Source organism: Odontomachus brunneus, unplaced genomic scaffold (genome assembly GCF_010583005.1).
Source record: "Odontomachus brunneus isolate Ranch 3 - 2012 unplaced genomic scaffold, Obru_v1 Obru_scaffold_059, whole genome shotgun sequence".
Classification (NCBI taxonomy): Eukaryota; Metazoa; Arthropoda; class Insecta; order Hymenoptera; family Formicidae; genus Odontomachus; species Odontomachus brunneus.
Genome location: NW_022639509.1, coordinates 1,640,950 through 1,663,642, shown reverse-complemented (window position 1 = coordinate 1,663,642; position 22,693 = coordinate 1,640,950). Strand labels below are relative to the sequence as shown.

Here is a 22,693-nt window from a genome sequence, read left to right as displayed (position 1 = left end):
TCATAATTCTTTTTTATTTTGTGATAGTTAAATAAGAAGGATTTAAAAAAAGGATTTTACATTATTTTAATTAAAAAGAAGGATTTTATATTATTAATTAAATATTATAAATAATTAAAATTGAGTGTGTAAAATTATTAATACTAACCGAAACATTGAATATACGGATTGCCAGCGAAGCCGGGTGGACAAAGACACTCGACAGCATTAGGACCTGCGTTGCAGTGCGCGTCTTTTCCGCACAATCCTTTAGAGCAATCAGATTTCTGTTGGATACCGCAGCCATGATAAGGATTTCCACTGGTGCCCGGATTACAGACACATTTCGATTCCAGAAGACCGTATTCGCAGTGCGCGTTCTTTCCGCAAGTCGGATCGCAGCGAGGTGGTTGAATGGCTGTAAGAATCATTTTATTTAATACAGAGAAATAACGTCTACTTATATTTCGTCATTTTATATTGGAACTTTTAATTCACCCTTTTTCTTCTTGTAAAAGATTGTTCACGAAAAATAAATCACTATATCTCTCCCCTCTCTCATAAGCTCGTTATACTTACGTGGCATACAAAGTAGATCTGGGTTGCCGACGAAATATGGATTGCACACGCATTTGTTCGTTAAAGGATCGCACATGGCCCCGATGCCGCAAACAACCCCTTCGCAGCGCCGTTTGCAACGTCCGCTGATGCACACGCTTGGCTCCGCACATGGAATTTCGGGCGAGCAAACATCCGGAACACATTGCCCACCGGGGAAAGGATTGCCCATGAAACCCTCGATGCACTTACAAGTCGGTCCATCGTAACTTACGATACATTGAGCCCCGGTGCCGCAAACGAAGCCGTCACACTCTGTGAAAGACGCAAAGTTTTATGTTGCACACGCAAGACGATAGAATCACATTTATTTCTCTCTCAAATATTTATAACTAAATAATATTAAAATATTCCTGAAAAATGAGATTATACTATAATTCTCATCGACATTGCTAAAAATCTATAAAATAAAATCTTGTACTCACGTGAGACGCACTCGTTGTTCTTGCCCTCCGTGAACCCTATCACACACCTGCACCAAGCAGCATGCTTATCAGGCTCGCAGTACGCGTTTGGACCACAGGGTATGTTATCGCAAGGATTGACGCAACTTCCGTGAACGCACGTCAGATAGTTCTCGCAATGGTCGTTCGACGAGCACTCGCTTTTGCCGGTTGCGACACCTGTGCAACCAGCACCGTAAGGATCGCCAATCATGCCTTTTGGACATTCGCATACATGATCTCCTTTCGTGTTAATGCAGTATGCACCGTGACCGCAAGGATTGTTCGCACATTCGTTCACGTCGATGCAACCGTGCTGCGGGTCGCCCTCGAAGCCAGCCTCGCACATGCATCGCGGTGGATCGCTCGGCGTGCACCTCGCGTTTATGCCGCATGGGAAACGGTCACAGGGGTCTATAACAATAGACATATATTAGGCAACGTGGGAGCTGTTAGCACTATTAGATAGGGTCGTTAAATTAATTTTGCGTCTATCGCAGGAGCTGATTATTTTACCGGAGAAAAAAGAAATTATAATAACGAATAATTAAAGATTGTTATCTCGTCTCCTGTCGATTTCAACATAATATCACCTTGATTTAAAAGTCTTTTTTCCCATAAACGCTGAACAAGAGTTGATACAATCGAAGCATTTTTCAAACAGAAATATGCCGACGCAAATGTGGGAAGAGACTTCTGCATTAATTTAATAATACGAATGAAATTCTAAGACTTACTCTTGCAGAGATTTCCCTCCAAGGGATCCGTATAGAACGGTGGTGGGCATACGCACTCGCCGGGTTGCACACACTTCTCGTTAGCCTTGCACTCGTTGTCGTTGGTGCATCTCTTCTGCGCGGGCGAACAAAGCCCGTTGTACGGGTCGCCGCCGTATCCGTGCGGGCATACGCATTGATGCGCACCTGGTAAATTGATGCACTCGGCGCCGTAACCGCAGACTTGGTGTCCCACGGTGCACTCGTTTATATCTGTATCAAAGTTAACGATTAATGATAAAAACAATCAATATTTGATTTCAATAAAACTTAACAGTTAACGACAAACAAATAATTAGTAATTATTCTTATCGATTGGATTCTGCACATTGATATTCTCTTGGCAGTCGCTGCCAAGCTATGTTTGTTTCAGAATCGCTCGATTTTATTATTTTTTAACAAATTTTTAATTGTATATTACTTTTAATCCTAAATTAAAAAAATACTTTCTTCATGTTATATGTTATGTTTCTTTTAAGAGAAAATAATAATGAAATAAAATCACAAAACCTACCTTCGCAGGAGCCGTCGGACTTGGTCGTGTAACCCTTGGGACAGGCGCAATAGCTGACACCACCCGCAATCGTTATACACTCAGCACCACTTGGACACTTCTCGCCCTTCGAGCAGCCAGCCAACATGCATTTGCCATTGACGATCTTATATGGCGGCTGACATTGGCACTCGATGCTGTTGCATTCTGTAAATTTCCCAAAACGCTCATTTTAAATACTGCTCGTAAGATATTTATTAGACGTGATACGTCAAATATCATGAATGCGTAACATTATACAAAATTTTAATACACTACGATATCACGAGGACTATCGAAGAAACAGATTCGTACCTTCGCAAAGTGAGAAGGGGTTCCCGTTGAAACCAGGTGGACACTGGCACTCGTAGCTGCCGGGGAGATTTTTGCAAATAGCGTTGACGCCGCACGCGGGCTTTTCTCTGAGCTCCATACACTCGTTGATGTCTCTGCACTTGCCAGTCTCATGGTCGCGAGTGTAACCGCGCTGACAGATGCACACACTGCTACCCACGAATTCGTCCTTGATGCACTGTTCTCCAGCTGGACAAGGTGCGCTGGGGCCACACACATGAGGTGCCTTGGACTCTTGGCAACCGCCGCTGTAAGGATCGCCCGTCATGCCGCTGGGACACTGACACGAAAAAGAGCCTGGCTCGTTGTTGCAAATTGCACCCGGAGGACACGGATTAATCGCGCACTCGTCGATGTCTCGACAACCGTCCTTCACGCCTGGTTTTCCGGTGTAACCGTTGCTGCAGAGGCACGTCGCTACGTCGTTCAGTAGCATGCAATGACCGTTGGGTCCACAAGATAGATCTTCGCATGGATCTAATCGGACAAAATATTTATGAATATTTTGTATAAGAACAAATTTTCGATGCTTGATACATAAGAAACATAAGTTAAAATATTTTGTCTTTCGAAGAATCCTATCAGAAAAAGTAGCGAGTTAACTAAATCTCGAATGTATCGAAGTGGGTAAAGCCTTTTTTCCGCGATGCTAATTGGCCGTCTCGACCGTCTCGATTGTCTCGATTCCGTCGCAGTTGAATTTGTGACGCTTGCAGTTGTCAGCCGCGGTGACAGATCAGGTTGTGTTGTTCGCGCCATATGAATTTGATATTTATTGTAATCCCAGCAAACACAATGTTACATGTAACATACATGTTAGTTACATGTAACATTGTTTGCTGGAAATATAATTTATAAAAACGAATATTATAATATAAATTGTAAATACAACGAAAAAGCTAAAGTGGCGCGCGTGAAACGCGCGCTATGCGGTGTTCTAGTTCTAATTAAATTGAGTATTCGAGACTGATTAAAATTCAAGTAATTATTTTTTATTTTTCTAATTTTGTTTGACTTTTGAAACAATAATCATACTTACGTCTGCAATCATTACCGACGTTGGGCTCGGGACACAAGCATCTCTTTTGTAGATCGCAAATAGCATTTCCTGGACAGTCGTCGTCAATCTCGCATCTAACTATTGCAACACACTTGATGTAGGGATCAGGAGCCGGAATGGTTTCTTCCGGACAAGAGCAAGTGTAAGAACCTTCAGTGTTGATGCACGACGCTCCATGACCACAAACGTCGTGCCTCGCACACTCGTCAACATCTGTATTAATTAAAAGAAATGTATGAATAGAGGATTTATATTCGTTTATAAATAAGATGTTTATATATATTATTAGTGATCAATAATAATAAATTATATTTCGCTCAACTTACCGATACATTGCTTGAAGGCATTTCCTGAAAATCCAGGTTTACACTGGCAAGTGAAACCACCAGGCGTATTCGTACAGACAGCATTTCTGCCGCATCTTCCAGATGGCCCATTTATCGCGTCGCATTCGTTTATATCTACGAATGAAGCAAACAAAGAAGAAAAATCGTATTATTAATAAAATCTCGCATACACAAAAACTCCTGTGGGAAAAAGATAATTATATAAAAGGATAATTATCCAATTAATTGCAGAAATATCAGCTCATTTACCGACACATCCAGCCGCTATATCGTTCGGATTGAAGGTCCAACCGTCTTCGCATATGCAATAAGCCTCGTGACCGTCGGCTTTGCAAAAGGCATGATCGCCACAAGTTACCTCGTCGCATGGTGCTTTAAAGTAGAAAGGAAATTATATGTTATTAGTCACATTCTCCTCAAGTCTTAAGAGAAAAGTTACAATAAAAAAATATGGCTAAAAGAATCGGATCTCTTGCAAAGACAATTTATGGATTACCTTTGCACTGTATGTGAGGTGGAGTACCGACGAATCCGGACTCGCATTCGCAATGGTAGCTTCCTCTGGAATTCGTGCAGATCGACGCAGGCCCGCAGGGATTAGTAAGGCACTCGTCCAGATCCACACACTCGGCACTGACGGCTTTGAAGCCATCCTTGCAGAAGCACTGCCCCTCGATGCACTCGGCATTATTGACGCAATCAAAATTCGACTTGCAGAGCGTTGTAACGTCGGTCTGAGGACGGCACAACAGGGACAACGTTTTACCTTATTCAAATTCTCGTCGCGTCCGAAGACACCGAGACATTGTATTCGGAAATGGGAACCGGTTCCCACCGCCTCGGCGACGCGTACCTCGTGGACGCGCAAATAAGAAGCACGAGTCGCGTTAAATGGAGCCGTGAGTCAGTTTTGTGGCTTTACAGACGACGAAAAGAGTGTAACTTCGAAAAGGGGATAAATGGTATAAAACCGGTTCGCGTCAGTTATTTGCTTCGCACGACAATGTTTTACATTTTCTTTTTTCTGTTAGTCCCGTAAATCACAGGACGGTCAAAGATATTGGAGACACGGCGAGTCTGTTTACGAGACGTTTGTCTCGAGATACTTCTCGCGTTATGGATCTTGTTTGTACACGTACAAGACGACTCTTGATACTGAATGGAGAACGGGTTTACTGAATTATTACCTGATCGCAAGCGACAGTCGGATTGGGGCTGGCACTATAGCCCGGTGGACAGACGCAATTGTAGCCGGGGTCCGCGTTCTTGCAAATCGCGTTCCTGCCGCAAGGATTCTCCAGAGCTGTACACTCGTCAATGTCTAAAAAGAAACATGAGTCACAATAACAGAAAGAATTTTATAAGAAATGAAAAGACATAAAGCCCTATAAGGCATTTTCGGGTCATTATGAGCTAGAGGAATTTAACACTTTAATGCAATAAAAACTGTAAATGTTGCACAATTCTGTGTGCAGAAATAATCAATTATTGGTGCAGAAAATATGAATTTAACAATTGCGAAGATATGTTAAAGCCACATTAATAGAGAGTTTTATTCTCTAAAATATAATCAAAAATATTTTTACTGATTTATTTTAAAAGAGGACAACTTTAACTCGTCAAGCTCATATGATTCGCGGGCAAAAAAAGGCAATCATTATATATATCGTCGAATAAAGCAAGTGTCGAATAAGCTAACCGCTGCACTCCTTGAAAGGGTCGCCGGTGTAATCTGCCTTGCAGCTGCAGACGAAGCTGCCGATCGTGTCGGTGCACTCGGCGTTCTCGCCGCAGGGATTTCGCTTGCATTCGTTCACGTCTGTTAATCAATATGGTTAATCGCAATGTGAGTATTATTAATTGTTAGCCATCGATGACGAATGTGGCGTGCAATGACAGACAGGAAGAGAGAAAGATAGCATTATTGGTTGTGTGACTGACTTTCGCAGAGAGTTAGTCCTTGGCCGACGAAACCCGGCGGGCAAATGCACTTGTACGAGCCCGGGACGTTGATGCACCTCGCATTGGCCGCACATGCGTCCGCGCTGCTGCATTCGTTCACATCAATGCAGCCGTACGTGGGGTCCATTTGATAACCGGCGTGGCATTTACACTCGAAGCTACCCTCGCCGTTCACGCATTCCGAGTTCGCGCCGCACGGTGAACCCTCCTCGCACTCGTTTATATCTGTTAGTGATGCTCGGTTAGTCAACACCAGTCAGACTGTATAGCACTGAATTCGTCAACACAATGATCACCATTTTTACTTAATAAATGCATGATTTTGTACGTTTGTTAAGGTGCTGGTGGTGCGATCGTCACAAAAATGGCGGTGATACGAATTTATTACTGAAGCGTGATAATTAATGACAATTAACGTGACTCACCCACAATTCACCGCGCGAAATTTTACCCTTTACTTACCACATCGCCGATGGAATCAACGGGACTTTACTCTTTTGCTCAAACTCGATGTGTGTATCGTGGGAGATAAATTATAACGAGATATAAAAATACGTAAGAAATCGCGATGGAAAATTTTCGAGACTCACCATGACAACCTGTCCACGGATCACCGTCCATCCCGTCGGGACAAGAGCACCGGAAACTACCATGTACGTTCGTGCAGAGAGCGGAACGTCCGCAAGGGCTTCTCAGGCACTCGTTTACGTCCCTGCACTCCTCCTCGGGGCTGCCGTCGTATCCCACAGGACACTCGCACTTATGAGCGCCTGGTAAGTTCACGCACAGCGCATCCCTGCCGCAAGCACCCTCGTATTCGCACTCGTTGATGTCGATGCACTGTTTAAACGAGTCGAAATGATTAGATTCCCAAGCTGACATTGTCTAGCGAGTTTATTCACTATTTTCTAGAATCAAAACAAAACTTACTTCGGCGTAAAAGATTTCGGAACATGGACATGCATTTTAATCTTCTCTCAAACAAATATATATGGAAAAAAATCTCACTTGGTGCAACCAAATAGGAGCCAACTGAGAATTAAGTGATCAGAAGCGATATCTCTATTATGAAAACTAATATTTCTGTTGTCGCAGTCGAAAATATTCGTCTGAACATTCAGTGACATTAGAATTCTGTTGAGGCAACTGAGAATAACTACATACAGAAGCCTCATAAAGGAATTTTTCTGTTCCTACAGCCGAGTTTTCGTCTGATCCTTGAATCACCGAAAATTCGGTTACACCAACGGAATTGTTTTTTCCTTGTAGACTGAACAAATTTCGTTGACATTCTTACTTATACGATCGCAAAGTTATTTATATATTTTTACCGAAGCGTTCGCGTTTATATGCTATATAATTAGCTCTCATCCTCTGATATCCTAACGAACGATAATTATTGAGATTAACATCTCCATCATAGATATCAAAAAAGACACTTCCAGGATAAGGTGATTGGCTTGCAGGCGTGTTATTATCCGCCTTAAGCTTCAGCCAACGTTATCGTGCTCTCTTGATCGTTTCCTATACGTCGCGTTCCTGCTTTCATCGGTGTACTTACACTGTTGTACGGGTCTCCCGTAAATCCGTTTTGACACGTACAGGTGTAATTGCCAGGTATGTTGTGACACACGGTATTGTCGCCGCATGCATCTGGTATCGTACACTCGTCCACATCTTCGCAGTGCACCTCACCGTCGCCGATGTAGCCGGATTTGCATTTGCACAAGAAGTTCGACGGGAGATTGCAACACTCGGCGTTTTCGACGCAACGCCCGGCGAGCGCTGGGTCGTCGCATTCGTTGATATCTGTAAATATGATTTGATAAATCAGCAGATGAGTCGGACATGCAGACCGCGAGATCACGACGATCATGTTGGTCATTTTACGCGCGCACAATATTACCTTCGCAATGGAAACCATCGCCTCGATATCCAGGAAAACAGGAACATTGAAAGCTGCCAAGAGTATTTGTACAGTGGGCAAATATATCACAGGGCCGATATTTACACTCGTTCTCGTCTGTAAGTTTATAAATATTGTCAGTTACAAATAAGGGTCATGGCACACAGAAAAACTTAAACAGTAAAACGTATGCAGTAAGCAAATTGACCAATCACAATCGCTGATTTTTCTTACGGTCCAAAAATCAGCGACTGTGATTGGTCAATTTGCTTACTGCTTACGTTTTACTGCTTAAGTTTTTTATGTGCCACGACCCTAACGAGTCCTTACGCATGTATATACGTATAGCCTATTACTTTTACTTCCTGTTAGAGTTGAATAAAGAATAAAGTGTGGTTTCACGATAGTAAGAGTAACAGACACTCATTTCGTCACAATAAATATTATTTGCACATAGATTGCTTTCGTACGACTCAAGTCGGCTAGCAATTATTTATTACATAGACTCCCAAGGACTGCACTCAAACAAACAAGGCTTGAAACGTTCAGTGAATTAGACGCGTACAGGAAAACATTACGCACGAACATTTACGCTTGCCGGCATAAAAAATATATATTTAAAAAAAATCTTGATTATATAAAGTATATAGTAATACGCTGTAATTTATAATTACTGTAATTACTGTACAGTAATTTGCATTCGTAATTTATCCGAACATTTGCAAACAATAGTATGTATATGTTGAAAACTTAATAATGATTAAACTTGTATGAATAATTGTGTGTGATAATAACTAGTAATTATATACATACGAACCTGGAACTTGACAGTTACATCCTCCAAAGCCATCGTTACAGTGACAGACTGAATCCAGACAGACACCGTTTTGACATTTGGTGCCGTCTTCTTTTGTACAATCGTCTGAAAACGGAATGATAACGCACATTATACTCAATTTCATCGAAGATAAGTCGAATAGAAAAATGCGATTCATACAATTTCATAAATTTACCGTTAATTTTAAATATAAACGAAAATATAAAGAGTAAGATAAACGGTTCTAAGTTATTAATATATTTCTAGGTATTTAACATTATATCTTCCCTACTCACCGTTTTTCTTCATAACACAAACGGAAACCTGAATTCGCTCATGCGAAAGAATGATGATTTTATTTGAGCGACATCAACAGAAAGATGTATGTATATATCCAAGAAGAAACATCCCGCATGAAGCACGAGTCATTTTTGCCGGACATGAAGTAATATTACACCAAGAGAAAAAGGACGCGCTAAGATTGCGACTCATTGGCTAATCGCGCAATTTTCTCCCGTCGGGCTAATCAGCGGTCGAACAGTGGAGTTTTTCTCACAAGCCCGCGAAGCCGATACGTTCGGTAGACTCAAGTAATACGATCCGCTCATCGACGCTGACCGGTACGTCAATTACGCCTCTATCCGGAGATGATAGCACCCGTGAAGGTAAAGGAAAAGAGGAAGAGAAACAAGAATAAAAATAAATCTCCGCGGCTAATTACGTCGTGGGCGTGACTCAGTACAATGTGATATAATGACGCGGGCGGAGATCCCCCTAATTGACGCGACGACGACGTTGCGCGCCACGTCGGCGTGAGTGAGTTTCTGCGGTTTACGCGACGCGAGGGAAATTACTTAGTCGCCGTAATGACATCGAGAATGACGGAATGACACAAGGCAACCACGAGGAGATTGTTAACGATAGTGTGCGTCGTGTGACGATGTCTCCTCCTTCCCTAGCGAGCTGCGCTTGCGGTCGAGATGATACCGTGCTCGCGCAGTAGTTACCCCGATGAACTCGAGTTCTCTAGCTCGGGAAAAAATATATCTTCCCACAGGGAACTTACCTGTGCACTTCAACTTGCCGCGCTGCTCGTCCGCGCCCTGATAGCAGTCGACGCGCTGATCACAGAGCTTCGAGAGCTCCAGCAGCTGCAGAACGTCCGTCGACTCGTTCACTTGGCAGCCAAAGTAGCCGTCCTCGAGGTTCAAGAAGAATACTTCTCGCTTCAATCCATGGCCGAGTCCGTTGCGAGATTCGGCCTGAAAAATCGTAGCATAAATTTCATTTGTTCGAGAGACAGACAAGCATTCGTTACCCTGAGGAAAAAATTTTATCTTAAAATCAACAAATATTTCTTTGATAGGTGCCATTAACATATTTATACAAATTTCAATTCTCTTTATTTAAACCAAATATTGTTTACTTAAATCAGGTAAACAGTATTTGATTTAAATAAAGAGAATTTAGATTTAAGTAAATATGTTAATGGTAACCATCAAAGAAATACTTGTTGATTTTAAGGTAATTTTTCTCTCAGTGTAAACATAAAAGGAAATAATACTTCTATTTCTATTTTTAATAATTTACGGAAAAATAAATCTCTGTCCGCGAAGGAAACACAGTTTTCCAAAAAGTGTTTGCTTACCGGATACGAAGATAGAAGTATCCACGCCAGCAACGGCCAAAGATGTTTCATCTTTGCTGCAAGAAGAAACAGAGAGAGGCACACGTTAAAATTAGTCATGTCACATTAAAAGATATTGTACGAACAAGGATCGTGCGAATGCTATTTGTTAATAATGGAAATTTTTAGCAATGACCGAAGTCAACGGATACACACACGCTTATGTCATCGTTTTACATACAGAGCGCGTTACGGAAGAAATTTATATAGAGATTCCTAAACATGTACGTAAAAGCCCGATGACTTCACGCAAGAATCACCTGTGGCAATTGCATCATCGCAAATTCACAAGTGGTTTCGCAAAAACAGCACCACCTCGCTTCATAGTCCTCTCGGCGCCCTGGTAACGACTCTTCACTATCGTGCTGCATTTGAGAATCCGCGAGGGAGAGAGAAGGAAGGAGGTGCAATCGACATTCTCCGCGATGTTCGCGGCGTATAAATCACGAGGAAAGCACCGTGGTCGCAGGAAATCATCGGAAAATCAAGCGTGGATACAAAACCGCAAGAAACCGTCGGACCGTTTTTCAATCGCAACGGATAAACCAACACTGCTCGAACACCTGTTCGCCGAACAAACCGCCAGTACGCCAACCGTTTCGGCATGTGGCTAGTTCACGAATGTGTGTCGAGGAAGTCAGTTGATGCAACGACTCTAACACATGTAATATCAATTTTAGCATTCAACGAGGGATAATCATACTTCGCATGCTGTATTCGCGTTTAAGATTAAAGTAACGCCTCTAACCTTCAGATATGTTCAACAAATCTGCAAAACCTCTGGCGCATTCGACTCAACATTATGGAGAAACGCGTGCTTTCGCAGCGCGGTCTCTCCTCGGCGGAATCCGCTCTAGAAACGCGGAAATCAAAATCCTCGAATTCCCATGAGTTGCGACGAATCGTCGCAGTTTTCCGTTTATTGCTCGCCCCCACCTCATCCGATGCGATTTCTTCGACGAGCGTCGAACTGTATACGCAATTTTCGCGAGATAGCTCCGCCGTACGCATCCGCCTCAAAAGCGTCTTCGTTCCAGGCCGTGGTCGGCCATCGAAGAAGCGCAGCCAAACGCACCACTACAAACGCAAGTATGCAACATGTAACACAATAAGTTAGAACTACGGCGATCAACCTGGCGCGGTGAAATGTTAACGACTGTACGCGGCTAAGCTCATAGTGAAGGATCGGGAGGGTGAGAGGGAAGAGGGCAGGAAGGACGTGTGTTCGCCAAGTCGGATGAAGTGGAGGAAGAGAAGCGGAAAGTGCGAGGAGGAACGACCAGGAGGATAGGAGAGGAAAGAAGAAGCGGAGGAACGTAATAAAGGAGGGCGTGCGAGTGCGATGCACCTGTTGCCTTCCTGCCCCCCCGACCACCTTGCGTCGTCGCCAAGCCGCCCCTCCGCTGTACCCCTAACTCGTCAAGAGGTACAAACTCACAGCTGCGAGTCGACAAACAGGGGAATTCACGGGGTTCCCTTATTTTAATTTCGTTGTCACGGAAGCCGGCTACCCCACCGAGCGGACTAATTTTTAGGGCCGGTTTTTTTAGGACCAATCGCTTCCGCAATTCCATCCTCACGGAATGCTTATGCATTATGTATACACATACGTGCGCAAAGAATGTCTCAAAACTGTGTTACGGTATTTTTATTAGCTTATTCTGGAGAGATCAATTAAAGATTCTAACTATCTACGAAGATGTCGAGATCATACATTACATAGTTCTCGAATTATATACAGGAGAAATATTGTAATAAATGTTTTAAAATTGTATTTTTTTTACAATGTTTTTTGCAAAACTGAACTATACTAAAATTGTAAATGATGAATAAATTATTGTAGAAATAGTAAATTGATAATCTGGTATATAACGGAAAAAAAATTAAAATAATTACAGTAATTTTGTAAGAAGTCGAACGTACATAACATTTTCAAACAAATATTTATTAATTTTAGGCATAATTATTAGTATAATCCATGTTTAGAAAAAATTGGTTGTATTTTTTACTATAATATTTTTTCCAAGTACATAATCCTAATTTTTATTAACGGGATAATAATCTCATTGATATTACGAAAAGTATAAAAAAGAAATAAAAATGAAGGTACAAAATATAAGATTACATTAAAATTACATAAAAATAAAAAAAGAAGAAACTATCAAAGTAATCATAAATAAATCAAAGTCGGCCAATATCACGTAGATTTTGCCCCGCAAAACAATAATTTCATCATTTTTATTTAATTATATAAAAATACACATAAATTGTATCGACTTTTGATTAAAAACATAATTAATTCGTGTTCACACACCGTTATTGGACTATCTGGATCAATATTTTTATTGTATGAATAAGTACAGATGCACGTTAACGAATAATCAGAGATTCACGAAGCTGCTAATTACTTGACAAATAATGATTGATTGCGAATACCGGTTTAGACTTCGACTCGAGATATTACTTTGTATACTTTGTAAATAAACAATAATATTTCAATCCGTCAAACGTCAGTTCAATTCAGAGATACTTTGCACAATAAATAATTTCACTCACTTGGAAATATGTATTCTTGAATTGATGAAACATCGCTATCCACGTGCCGATATCCTGCGTCTTTCATCCTGACTTCCTGTCATACCGGCTCCTGACTGCTCCATCGTGTCACTGACACTCACGTAGACACTACTATTCGATCGAGGCAACAAGTGTAAATTCACGACGGCGAGAGCACGCGATTGAATATCTTCAAGATTCACGAAACATTTAATATCTGATATAATACTTTTAATATCACGACGGAAAAATTGTATCGAACACACCGATAAGCACGCTACGCTACGCGTGTGCGTTGCTCGACGGCTCGTGAGGCAATGTAACGTTTGGTTATGAAAAAAAGTACACAACGCCCGAAGCCTAAACGGTGAAAAGAAAGAGTTATCAACAAGTCGTGCGGCGGTCGCCCGCCGCTGAGCGAGCAACGCGCCGCATTCCTAAATCCACGCAGCGATCAAAGTCACCCCGCGAAGCGTACGCGCCGCGCACTTGTTTATGCGTCGCATTACGCCTCGAGCCGGCAAATATTACGCGCACCGCGTGATACGCGTATCGGTACGTCTCAATTATTATCCGCGACGAATGATTAAAGTACTTGGCGATCTCTTGAGATATTTAATCGAACCCTCGTCTCGGCACGTCGGTTTAATTAACGCGCGAACCACATCTACGCGAGTGTCTATGCTGATACGTGTGTGTTTTTGGACTGTCACGAGGGAGCAGCCGGGATACTGAACAGGAAAATCAGGTCTAAAGGAACAGGACGACGGGAAGCGATATTTCCAGGTTAGATTAGGTCGTGTTATTTCATAGATTCTCGACTTTAATTGATACTTGGCGAATTTACCGAGAATAAAGAGGTAGTTGAACTGAAATTCAGCTCGAAATTCGGCATTTATAGTCCGTCGTTATTTCACTAATTATAGATTGACAGTAATCGGAAAAGCATTATTCAATACCGATATACAAACCGGTATACACATGCGACTGTTCTTGCGTTTTACTGACGCACATTGTAGCGTTCCAAATCTAAAATTATAGAACGTCTCCAACCTCACTTTAGCTAAATTTTACGAAAAATGTGACTGAAAAATCGCTTACTTCGAGAATAAACTAACGATATTCGCGGTGTGGCAAGATTATTCTCTCTTATATAATTATATTTAATAATGTGGTTATTTCGTGATTATAATGTGTTTGTTATGTGATTATAAGGTAAGAATTCACGAAGTATGCTGCTCGAAAGTGAACTATTTTGCATTTAACATTTTTCGCGTTTGATTTCAAAGTGATCATCGGCCAATCCCGATACAGAGCAATCGAACGTATAGCAATCGAATCGAATTGGTAGATTTATGTGTGGACCCACTATATTGTTTCCTTCCGTGTATATACTCGCGATAATCAGAGAAATTCTCTAATAGCATCATTTACTAGAACATATCGTATATTAAGGCTATCTCGTTCATTAAAACTGCTCCAGGTTATAAAAATTAATATTGCTCTTTTTTAGCTGCACTACGTTACACCTTCTACACGTTACTCTATATGATTACTTACTTTAAAAATTTCAAACGCGACATATTCAGTCGATTGAGGAATGGACGCCGTGCGATAGTTAGTTAAACGCTCCCACATTTTCCACGATTTCGGTTCGCCAAAGGCAAGTACATATCGCACGTTATAGAAGAATATCATGAAATAGTCGAAAGAATATCGTGAAATAGTCGAAAGTAAATGCTTGTTGCAGCGAGCTCGTCAAAAGTGTCAAACAAGATTTGGCGCGTTCGCTCTCTTGTGGTAATACGGAGGTTGAATCTTTTAAGTGCTGTTTCATGCTTTCAATTTAATACGCGTACTAAATAATAAGATATGATACAACGTCAATTAAATAAATAACATTATGATATTCTCAAATGATAGGGTTTGTTGAACGATTTTTAGGGCATTACATTCGCTGGACGCTATGTTTTGCAACCATATTGGTTTTCGATACGAAAACGAGCACAGATCGATGTCGCACGTCACTTCCGATATATATCGATTAAGACGTGTGTGCGGCTATTGGAGAGGAAGAATGGCGTTGGGGCATATGACATGAGTCGCCTAGACCCATTATTGAGAGAGAGAGAGAGAGAGAGAGAGAGAGAGAGGCTATTACGGGAATACAACTGTCACGCTGAGATCTTCGTGAACATCGGAAGCATTGGAAATACTTGGATGGGATTCTTACATCGAGAAGGTAACTAATTATATTACTAATTATATTACAGTTTTATTGGATTCAAGTAAAAAATACATAATTAAACTTCGTATTCTTGAAACATAACCTAACATAATAATAGTAACCTTTGTATACTTTACGGAATAAGAAATACATCCTTATTCGCAATTCTTCGAAGCCGAGAGTAATCTTACGTGATAACTAATCAAGAAGATTATTTTCTGCTCTTCATGTCTGACAGAGCTTACGGCCCCATCACGAAGGCAACTACGATTCTGATAGACGCGGATGCGGATGCTGTACTAGAGGATCCGGTTCAGGTCGAATGGGACCGGCTTGAAGGTAAATTCACAGATTCCCAGTACTTCTCTGTTTAACCCTTTGCGATTGAACAATAGGATATAATTTCCTACTAAAAGTTATTCTCAAGAAAATAAGTTGAAATACTATCACAATAGATTAACGCACTCTATTACATTTGTTCGTCGAACATGTAATATGTATATTTTTGTTTCAGATCTGGCTAGTTGAACTTGCCAGCCTTTGTGATATTCTAATGAGTCTGAACAACAGGTATAAACATTGATATGTAACAGGAACAACAGTTTATGTCGATGAATATTTTCAAAACTTGTTAAAATCGATACGACTTACCTAACTTGTAATCTTTGCATGTTTTTTTAAATAGAAAACTGTCGAATGAGATATAGTGGTCACATTCCTCTCATTTTAAAATATTAAAATTTACAAAAATGTTTAATATAAAATAACTAATTATAATTTTATGAATTATATCAATAATACAAAATTATATATTGTATGATTCATATTATTGTTACATTTATCATATGAAAATTACTTTATGTATAACATATTGTACTGTATAGTTATAAAGAAAGTAATTCTAGAGGAAATACTTTATATATTTTATTGTATCAAAGTGCTGTTGGTTTTAAAAATAGTTTATATTTTTATCATTGCTTACTATACCACTCGACAGTTCTATGACATCGATTTTTATACACTGCAGTCAGAATACGACTGCTAAACTTTGTGAAATCCTCACAAAGCAATCAGGCGCTAATATTACGCTTTCTCGCACTAAAATCACGATAATTTTACTCGCCTTCATAAATTTTATCGGTCATTGCATTCTTGATTTTTAGTTTTCGTGTACAAAGATATAGAAATTTCACAATAGTCGCGATTATTTTACACATGACATGTTAATCAATTTTTTATCTACGTTTTTCGATCTTTTAAATTTTACATATTTGCATCGCGATTATATCCGTTGAAGTCATGAAAGTTTTTCACAGTAGCTGTGATTATTTTGCACACGATTATATATATAGACTTCTAATCTACCTTTCTGATCTTCGATTTTACATGTGTATGCTTATGTCGCGTTCGTGTCTATTTAAAGTATACAAGTTCGACAATAGTCGCGAATATGTATCATTTGTCGTCGTGATATCGATTAAACGCCACTGAAACATGAATGTTGATCACGTCGCGAATGTGAATAAAATGCAATCAACGTGGGACGACACAGAACAGAGACTAGACTGGGGCTGAGTTGAGACTGGACTACAGCTGGACTAAGGCTGGACTAAGGCTGGATTAAGGCTGGACTAAAGTGGATTTCGACCTGGATAGGCGAGGGACGTCAACGCAAAATGGTGAACGTGAAATTTCAAAGCTTACAAAGAGCTGCCATATAATATAGTGCATGTGTAGTTGTAAGTCGTATCGATTTGAAACAAAAATCATAAAGACAGTTATAGACTGCTGTTTAAGATTGTGTAAATATTTTTTGTAAGATAGCGTAATATCCATTTTCACGTGATATTAGTAGTCAACATTGCTTATAACTCGAGGATTATGATTCGTGTGTCCCATGAATTTCAATCATTTTGCACATTGCAAAATTCATACAGATTGGAAATCTTAAAGTAATCGTTCTTGACAGACATTATGGTCTTTTTGCCGCGGGCAATTGACACAGATACATCGCTTTTTACCGATGCCTCTTTAGCATATTGCATGTTGCAATCTCACAATCATTCAGTCAATATCTGTTGCCTGTGATATCATAGAATATGACGAGTCGAAATTTAAAATCTATTGTCAGTCTCGTAAACGCTCGACCTTATTAATTTGTATTTCTAATAATGTCTCTTAGACTGCAGGCCCAGCTTTAATTGAGTAAACTTTAGTTTTGTAAGAACTTAATCTTACTTTTAAGAAATCGATGAAAATCAGCGTAACAGTTAACGCGTGGATGTAGAATCAAAATTGTGATTCGAATTGTGACATATATGTGATTATCATATATAAATAAATATATTATATATATTTTATATTATATATATATATATATATATATATATTATCATATATAAATAATATATATTATGTGTGTTATGTGTGATTATCTGGCCATTTTTAAATTTGCGTATGCAGATTATCTGAGTGAACTTTTGAGTTTTCGGACACGATAATTCATGTGTCACTTATATGTTGTAATCAGTAGACAAAATTTGCTAAATGCTAGTAACTAAACATCAAGATTAAGCAATACACACAGCTTTTCATATTGAGTCGTTAAACGACGCGAAAGAAGATAGAGAAAAGAATATTTAAAGTTCATTAGAAAAATGATAGTGACATTATCCTAACATCAGTCACAAGCATTTGCGTATTACATAATGATACTTGCGAAACTTCAATCATCGCGTTAATCATCCCAAGTCGTATGAATCATTGAAATCGTTCAAACTTTTAACCGACGAGTTTTCAAGTACTATCAAACGAATCACAATATCCGATTATGCTACTTTGTATCCGACTTTTACTTCGATGTCGTCATACGTCGCATTAAACGGTCGTGAGTCGATTTAATTGCTAGACCAGCCCGAAATAGGCGTTCCAGGTCAATAACGACTTCGGCCCGCGAGTCATCGGCTTCACGGATTTCTTCTTTATTATACTGCGTCGCCTACGACACGCTCGGTTTATGGAAGCTTGCGGGTCAGGAACGACGTGTTTGCACGGCGCCGTGAAAGTGTCTACATGCGACTAGAGAACATCCTGGCGGTAGGGATTGTTCTTTCGCGTGTGCTCGATGCCACGGATACATCCCACGCGCTCGAGATTATTCAAAAGTACAGACGCGTATCTAGCATTTCGATATGTCAAACGGGGATCCTGAAAAGAAAACCGCGAAATCGATCGTCAATCGACGAACAGCTCGTCAGCATTTTAAGACAGATTGTCCCGAAAGCACACCTGTCAAATTCCGTAGAAATCGACACGACTATTTTTACGCGACAGGTCTGTTTATTCGATAAATAAGTCTTGGTTTACACGATATCTCGAATTAATCATCACGACGAACCGGTGTTTTAATGACACACGCTTATAGTCTCGCAGTGTCGCCCGTAAACGTATTTGCATGTTTAGCACTGACTAGTACTTTAATTGTATAACCAACGTGTTAGACCTTCCTACGTGCAGTTGATTTCACGCACGAGTCTCTTTACGCACTTACGTAATTCCTCGGTAAAGCAATGAAAACGACCACTTCCCTTTGTTTAAGCGTGTTTCAGTCGTTAGGTCGAAGTATTCAGGCACGAAAGGGTTTTCGATCTCTGAACAACAATTAAACGCGCAAAATACATCTAAACAAATTACGTATGTATTATATTCGTTTGTTGTGCAAATTAATATTTAATATTAAATAATATTAAATAATATTAATATTAATATTAATATTAATAATATTAAATAATATTAAATAATTTAATATTAAATTAATATTTAATATTCGTTTGTTGTGCAAATTATTTAATGGATGTGAATAATTTAATCACAAGGTAACTGACAATTGACAGTAGACGGAATAGAGGAATTATGTACAATACAGTAGTACTGCGACGTTCTAATTATTCGATGTTTTTCTACGATTTCGCAAACCCGCATGTGTGTCAAGATGCATCAATACGCGTACGCATGTATGAATATTTATTTATACATGTGTGTTAATTATGTACAAAAACTTACGAGCAAGCGCTTTCTCCTTGCCACACAGAACTCGTTTTTTCGTAAGTAGTAAAAAAAACGTACGACTATGAAAGCTCGGCATAAGTTGGAGTAAAAAATTAAAATAATTTACTTCGCTTACGTCTATACTCTAGTCTCCTCACATTGGAAGTATTTCTCTTAATCTTTCCGCTACCAACGGGATATATATGTTCTGGGACATATGCTTTCCCCATTATTAATAATAATCTTATTCAATTGAATAAACAGCTCTTTAGATATTCAGAACACATCAACTATCACTCTATTTATTAGGACGAATATGTTTTCTCAAAACCTTTAGTGAGAGATCAACGTGTCTCTTTGGCGTCAAACATAAAACTTTTAATTTTTTGCTAAAATTACATTATATTCATGTATTTAATGAAGTAAAAGTAAAAAAATTATATCTTTGTTAAAAACAAAATTAGTAGCGAAAGGGTTAAGAAATACTTCCGATGTAAGAGGTTTGGAATGTAAAGCCATAAGTGAAATAAATTATTTTTATTTCTTATTCCAGCTCACTTTAAACTTACTCCGCGTATTACAGACGAGCCTTGAGAGTAAAAAATGATCAGCATTCTTGAAAATTTCAACAACTCCGAATACAGAAGCCATCCTCGTTTTACGGCAAACAAGTATTGCCGAACTCATTTAAAAATCGGCTCTAAAATGTCCAGATGCGAATCTATAATTTCATATAACGGTTTCCGCGAGGAAATAGTGGGGAAGGAGAAATCCCGTCCGAAAGGTAAAGGAACTGTAACGATGCACGACGCGCTCCGACTCGGAGAACGTGTCATCCACGCAAGGACGTGGCTGATGAGGAGGCTCGTGATCTCGCAACGCCACGAGTATACTGAGAGAAAAAAATTAATAAATATATTTATAATCTAAAAATATTTATATTTAAAAATTAGTAAATATTTATGTGATGGAGGCACATTAACAGTATATTTGTTTGAATCTAAATTCTCTCTTATTTAAATAGAATACATAATTACTTTCAGGAAAACCTAAGGTTTCCTCACAGTTTGGAGAAAATGCATATTCTTTCATTCGAAAAACATTTTATATTAGTATAAGTAAATTTGCTGTTTTTTTTTTATTAGTACCCGTCACAAATAAATACTTACTATTTCTCAGATATTTTTTCTTTCAATGTAAGCATCCTCGTGAGGATCAATCGATTCGTTATTTATTATGCATGGATGATTCATTCGTCATGATCCGGACGATTCTCACGACTTCACAGAAGGAAACACCGCGCTCGGTCAGATGCCACTCATTGCGAGCTTAATGATCTAATAATACGCGCCTATCTAATAACGCGCGACCCTGACTTTTACAAAGTTTCGTCGTAATCACCGCGGTAATTTACGTAATTTGTGGGCGGATTTGCGGAATACCTCCAGGAGAGTGTCTTCTGTTCCCGTAACACCTGCCGTCCTACGCTGATTATTTTCGTTTCATAACGATCCTTGAGCGCATGAAGGAAGCTTAGGTCAATATCCTTGGTATTAGTGCGCGGACACTTATCAGTTGTGCCGAACGGCGGGCAAAGTTCGTGAAAGGAAGGGAAAGAAGGAGGAAGGAAGATGGAGAGAGAGAGAGAGAAAGAGAAAGAAAGGCGGACGTTAAAATTAAATTTCACCGTGCGTACATTGAGAGAAAAAAATTTCTAAAAAATGGTAAATATTTATGATACTAATAAAGTATCTATTTAAATCTAAATTCTTTTATTTAAATAGAATAAATAGTTGTTTTTTTTAATGAAAAGCTAAAACTTTCTTTAGTTCTGAAGTAAATGTATGTCTTCTTGTTTGAGGGAAAAATATTCTGTGTATAAGTTGAAGTGTGCTATTAGTATCCACCGAGTAAATACATTTAATTTCTGAGATATTTTTTCTCCAAGTGTAGCTGCGATGGCAATTTCATCGATAAATACGTTCGTAATTGCGTAACGAGCCGAAGTTTCGCCGCGAACTAGCGATTATCTCGTCCGAATACCGTACGAAGCGTCCCTCCGCGTGATCCGTCGGCTCCGACGCACTTCCAAGCCGTCGTATCATCCTGTGAACCATTAGGCGAATGATCGATCGGTACCGTTTGACTGGCTGATTCGCAAGAGGAATTTCTCTCCGGGAGAGATCCTCGACCCACCTCGGCGCATCCTATTAGGAAATCCGAATTCTAAGCACGATCGAACGTTCATCGCGCGCTCACCTGAGGCAACATCCGGCGTGAATCAACCGGGCACAAAGCGGATGGCGATTTAGCCCTAAAACTTACACCCACCGCGGAGCAACGAGGAGAGCGGCGAGCGAAGCGAAACAGAATTATTCCGCCGCGAAGTGAAAGTTCTTCGGGCCCGTTCTGCAAACGAACGGGCGTGAGGCCGTGAACGTGTGGGCCCCGCCGAATCGGCCTCAGCGTTCCCAATTGCGCTCGCGATCAATTCGACGAGCGAAATGATCCCGCGCTCCTCAAAACAATCCTCACGCGAAATCAAAGACGACCCGCGTACTGTGCGCTCCTCACGGCATGAGAAAACTCCGGAAAATCATCTCGATTCTGTCGTAGCGCAGTGAACGCGGTGAATCATACGTTTAGCGGATGTTTGCTCGCTCGGGCGCACTTACAGTCGATTGTAGGAACAATTGGCGGCGTACATCCACTCGACTCGATGCAAAACGCGGGAAAATGCGCGCGTGCGAATGCGTTAACCGCGTGTATGATCACACACACGGCGTCCACGTCATCGACGCACCGAGCATTCCATCTGTTACGCGACGTTGTTTCGAACAAATTAATGCGGGAAGATAACCTTGGCCGAAGGACGCGCTGATTAAACGGCCGACTCTCGCCGAAACGTCCTATTATCTGGCATGAGTCGTGATCGCGTGCGAGGAGGCATCCTCGTGCGCCATGCACCTCGACGTTTGTGACGTCGCTTTTGTTTGCGATACAGAGGAGCGCGCGACGATATTAATAACGCGTCATCTAATAACGCGTCGTTGTCAATGCTAACGAAGAGTGATAATGATAGACGTGTCGGGACGGGCAATTAATTTGACGCGGTGGCTCGGCGATATTGTCGCTTTTTTCTTCCATTTTTTCCATTTTTGATATCAGCTTCCGCCGCCGTTGAGTAAACGTCTTGATTTATTCGACAAATCTGATCACAAGCGTGTTTCGCACTTCTCGTTCGTTTGCACGTCGCGCATATGCCGCGGCGCCGCTCGTCCCGGAGTTATACCTCTCTATAACGACGCTCTCTTGCGCAAAGAGAGATACCAATGCCGTTATATTTTAGATTTCTTTTCTTCGCGTGCGCACGCTTATTTAC

The 22,693-nt window shown here is 40.3% G+C and overlaps 1 protein-coding gene and 1 long non-coding RNA gene across 3 annotated transcripts in view; one reads left to right on the top strand and one right to left on the bottom strand.

Moving 5' to 3' along the window:
• LOC116845986 overlaps nucleotides 1–13,342 on the bottom strand; it is an 83,177-nt gene extending 69,835 nt beyond the window's left edge. The window contains exons 1-20 of the mRNA XM_032819281.1: nucleotides 13,038–13,342; nucleotides 10,443–10,498; nucleotides 9,861–10,056; nucleotides 8,795–8,899; nucleotides 7,978–8,094; nucleotides 7,633–7,880; nucleotides 6,662–6,911; nucleotides 6,051–6,296; nucleotides 5,809–5,928; nucleotides 5,297–5,430; nucleotides 4,606–4,843; nucleotides 4,359–4,481; nucleotides 4,089–4,223; nucleotides 3,742–3,975; nucleotides 2,664–3,179; nucleotides 2,331–2,516; nucleotides 1,778–2,029; nucleotides 1,023–1,454; nucleotides 559–852; nucleotides 149–397 (exon numbers count right to left, since the gene is read on the bottom strand). Coding sequence (XP_032675172.1) covers nucleotides 149–397; nucleotides 559–852; nucleotides 1,023–1,454; nucleotides 1,778–2,029; nucleotides 2,331–2,516; nucleotides 2,664–3,179; nucleotides 3,742–3,975; nucleotides 4,089–4,223; nucleotides 4,359–4,481; nucleotides 4,606–4,843; nucleotides 5,297–5,430; nucleotides 5,809–5,928; nucleotides 6,051–6,296; nucleotides 6,662–6,911; nucleotides 7,633–7,880; nucleotides 7,978–8,094; nucleotides 8,795–8,899; nucleotides 9,861–10,056; nucleotides 10,443–10,498; nucleotides 13,038–13,104 — 4,198 coding nt within the window. The 5' untranslated portion in view covers nucleotides 13,105–13,342. The remainder of the gene's footprint in view (nucleotides 1–148; nucleotides 398–558; nucleotides 853–1,022; nucleotides 1,455–1,777; nucleotides 2,030–2,330; nucleotides 2,517–2,663; nucleotides 3,180–3,741; nucleotides 3,976–4,088; nucleotides 4,224–4,358; nucleotides 4,482–4,605; nucleotides 4,844–5,296; nucleotides 5,431–5,808; nucleotides 5,929–6,050; nucleotides 6,297–6,661; nucleotides 6,912–7,632; nucleotides 7,881–7,977; nucleotides 8,095–8,794; nucleotides 8,900–9,860; nucleotides 10,057–10,442; nucleotides 10,499–13,037) is intronic.
• A 157-nt stretch (nucleotides 13,343–13,499) lies between these two features.
• On the top strand, nucleotides 13,500–20,583 carry LOC116845989. 2 transcript variants are annotated; one of them, XR_004378378.1, is made up of 7 exons: nucleotides 13,500–13,823; nucleotides 14,982–15,279; nucleotides 15,503–15,603; nucleotides 15,779–15,834; nucleotides 18,863–18,957; nucleotides 19,140–19,367; nucleotides 19,865–20,583. It is a non-coding gene; the product is annotated as an uncharacterized LOC116845989 (long non-coding RNA). The 2 variants fall into 2 exon arrangements; XR_004378377.1 differs by lacking the exons at nucleotides 18,863–18,957; nucleotides 19,140–19,367; nucleotides 19,865–20,583 and having other exon boundaries at nucleotides 13,535–13,823; nucleotides 15,779–18,840.
• The last annotated feature ends 2,110 nt before the right edge of the window (nucleotides 20,584–22,693 follow it).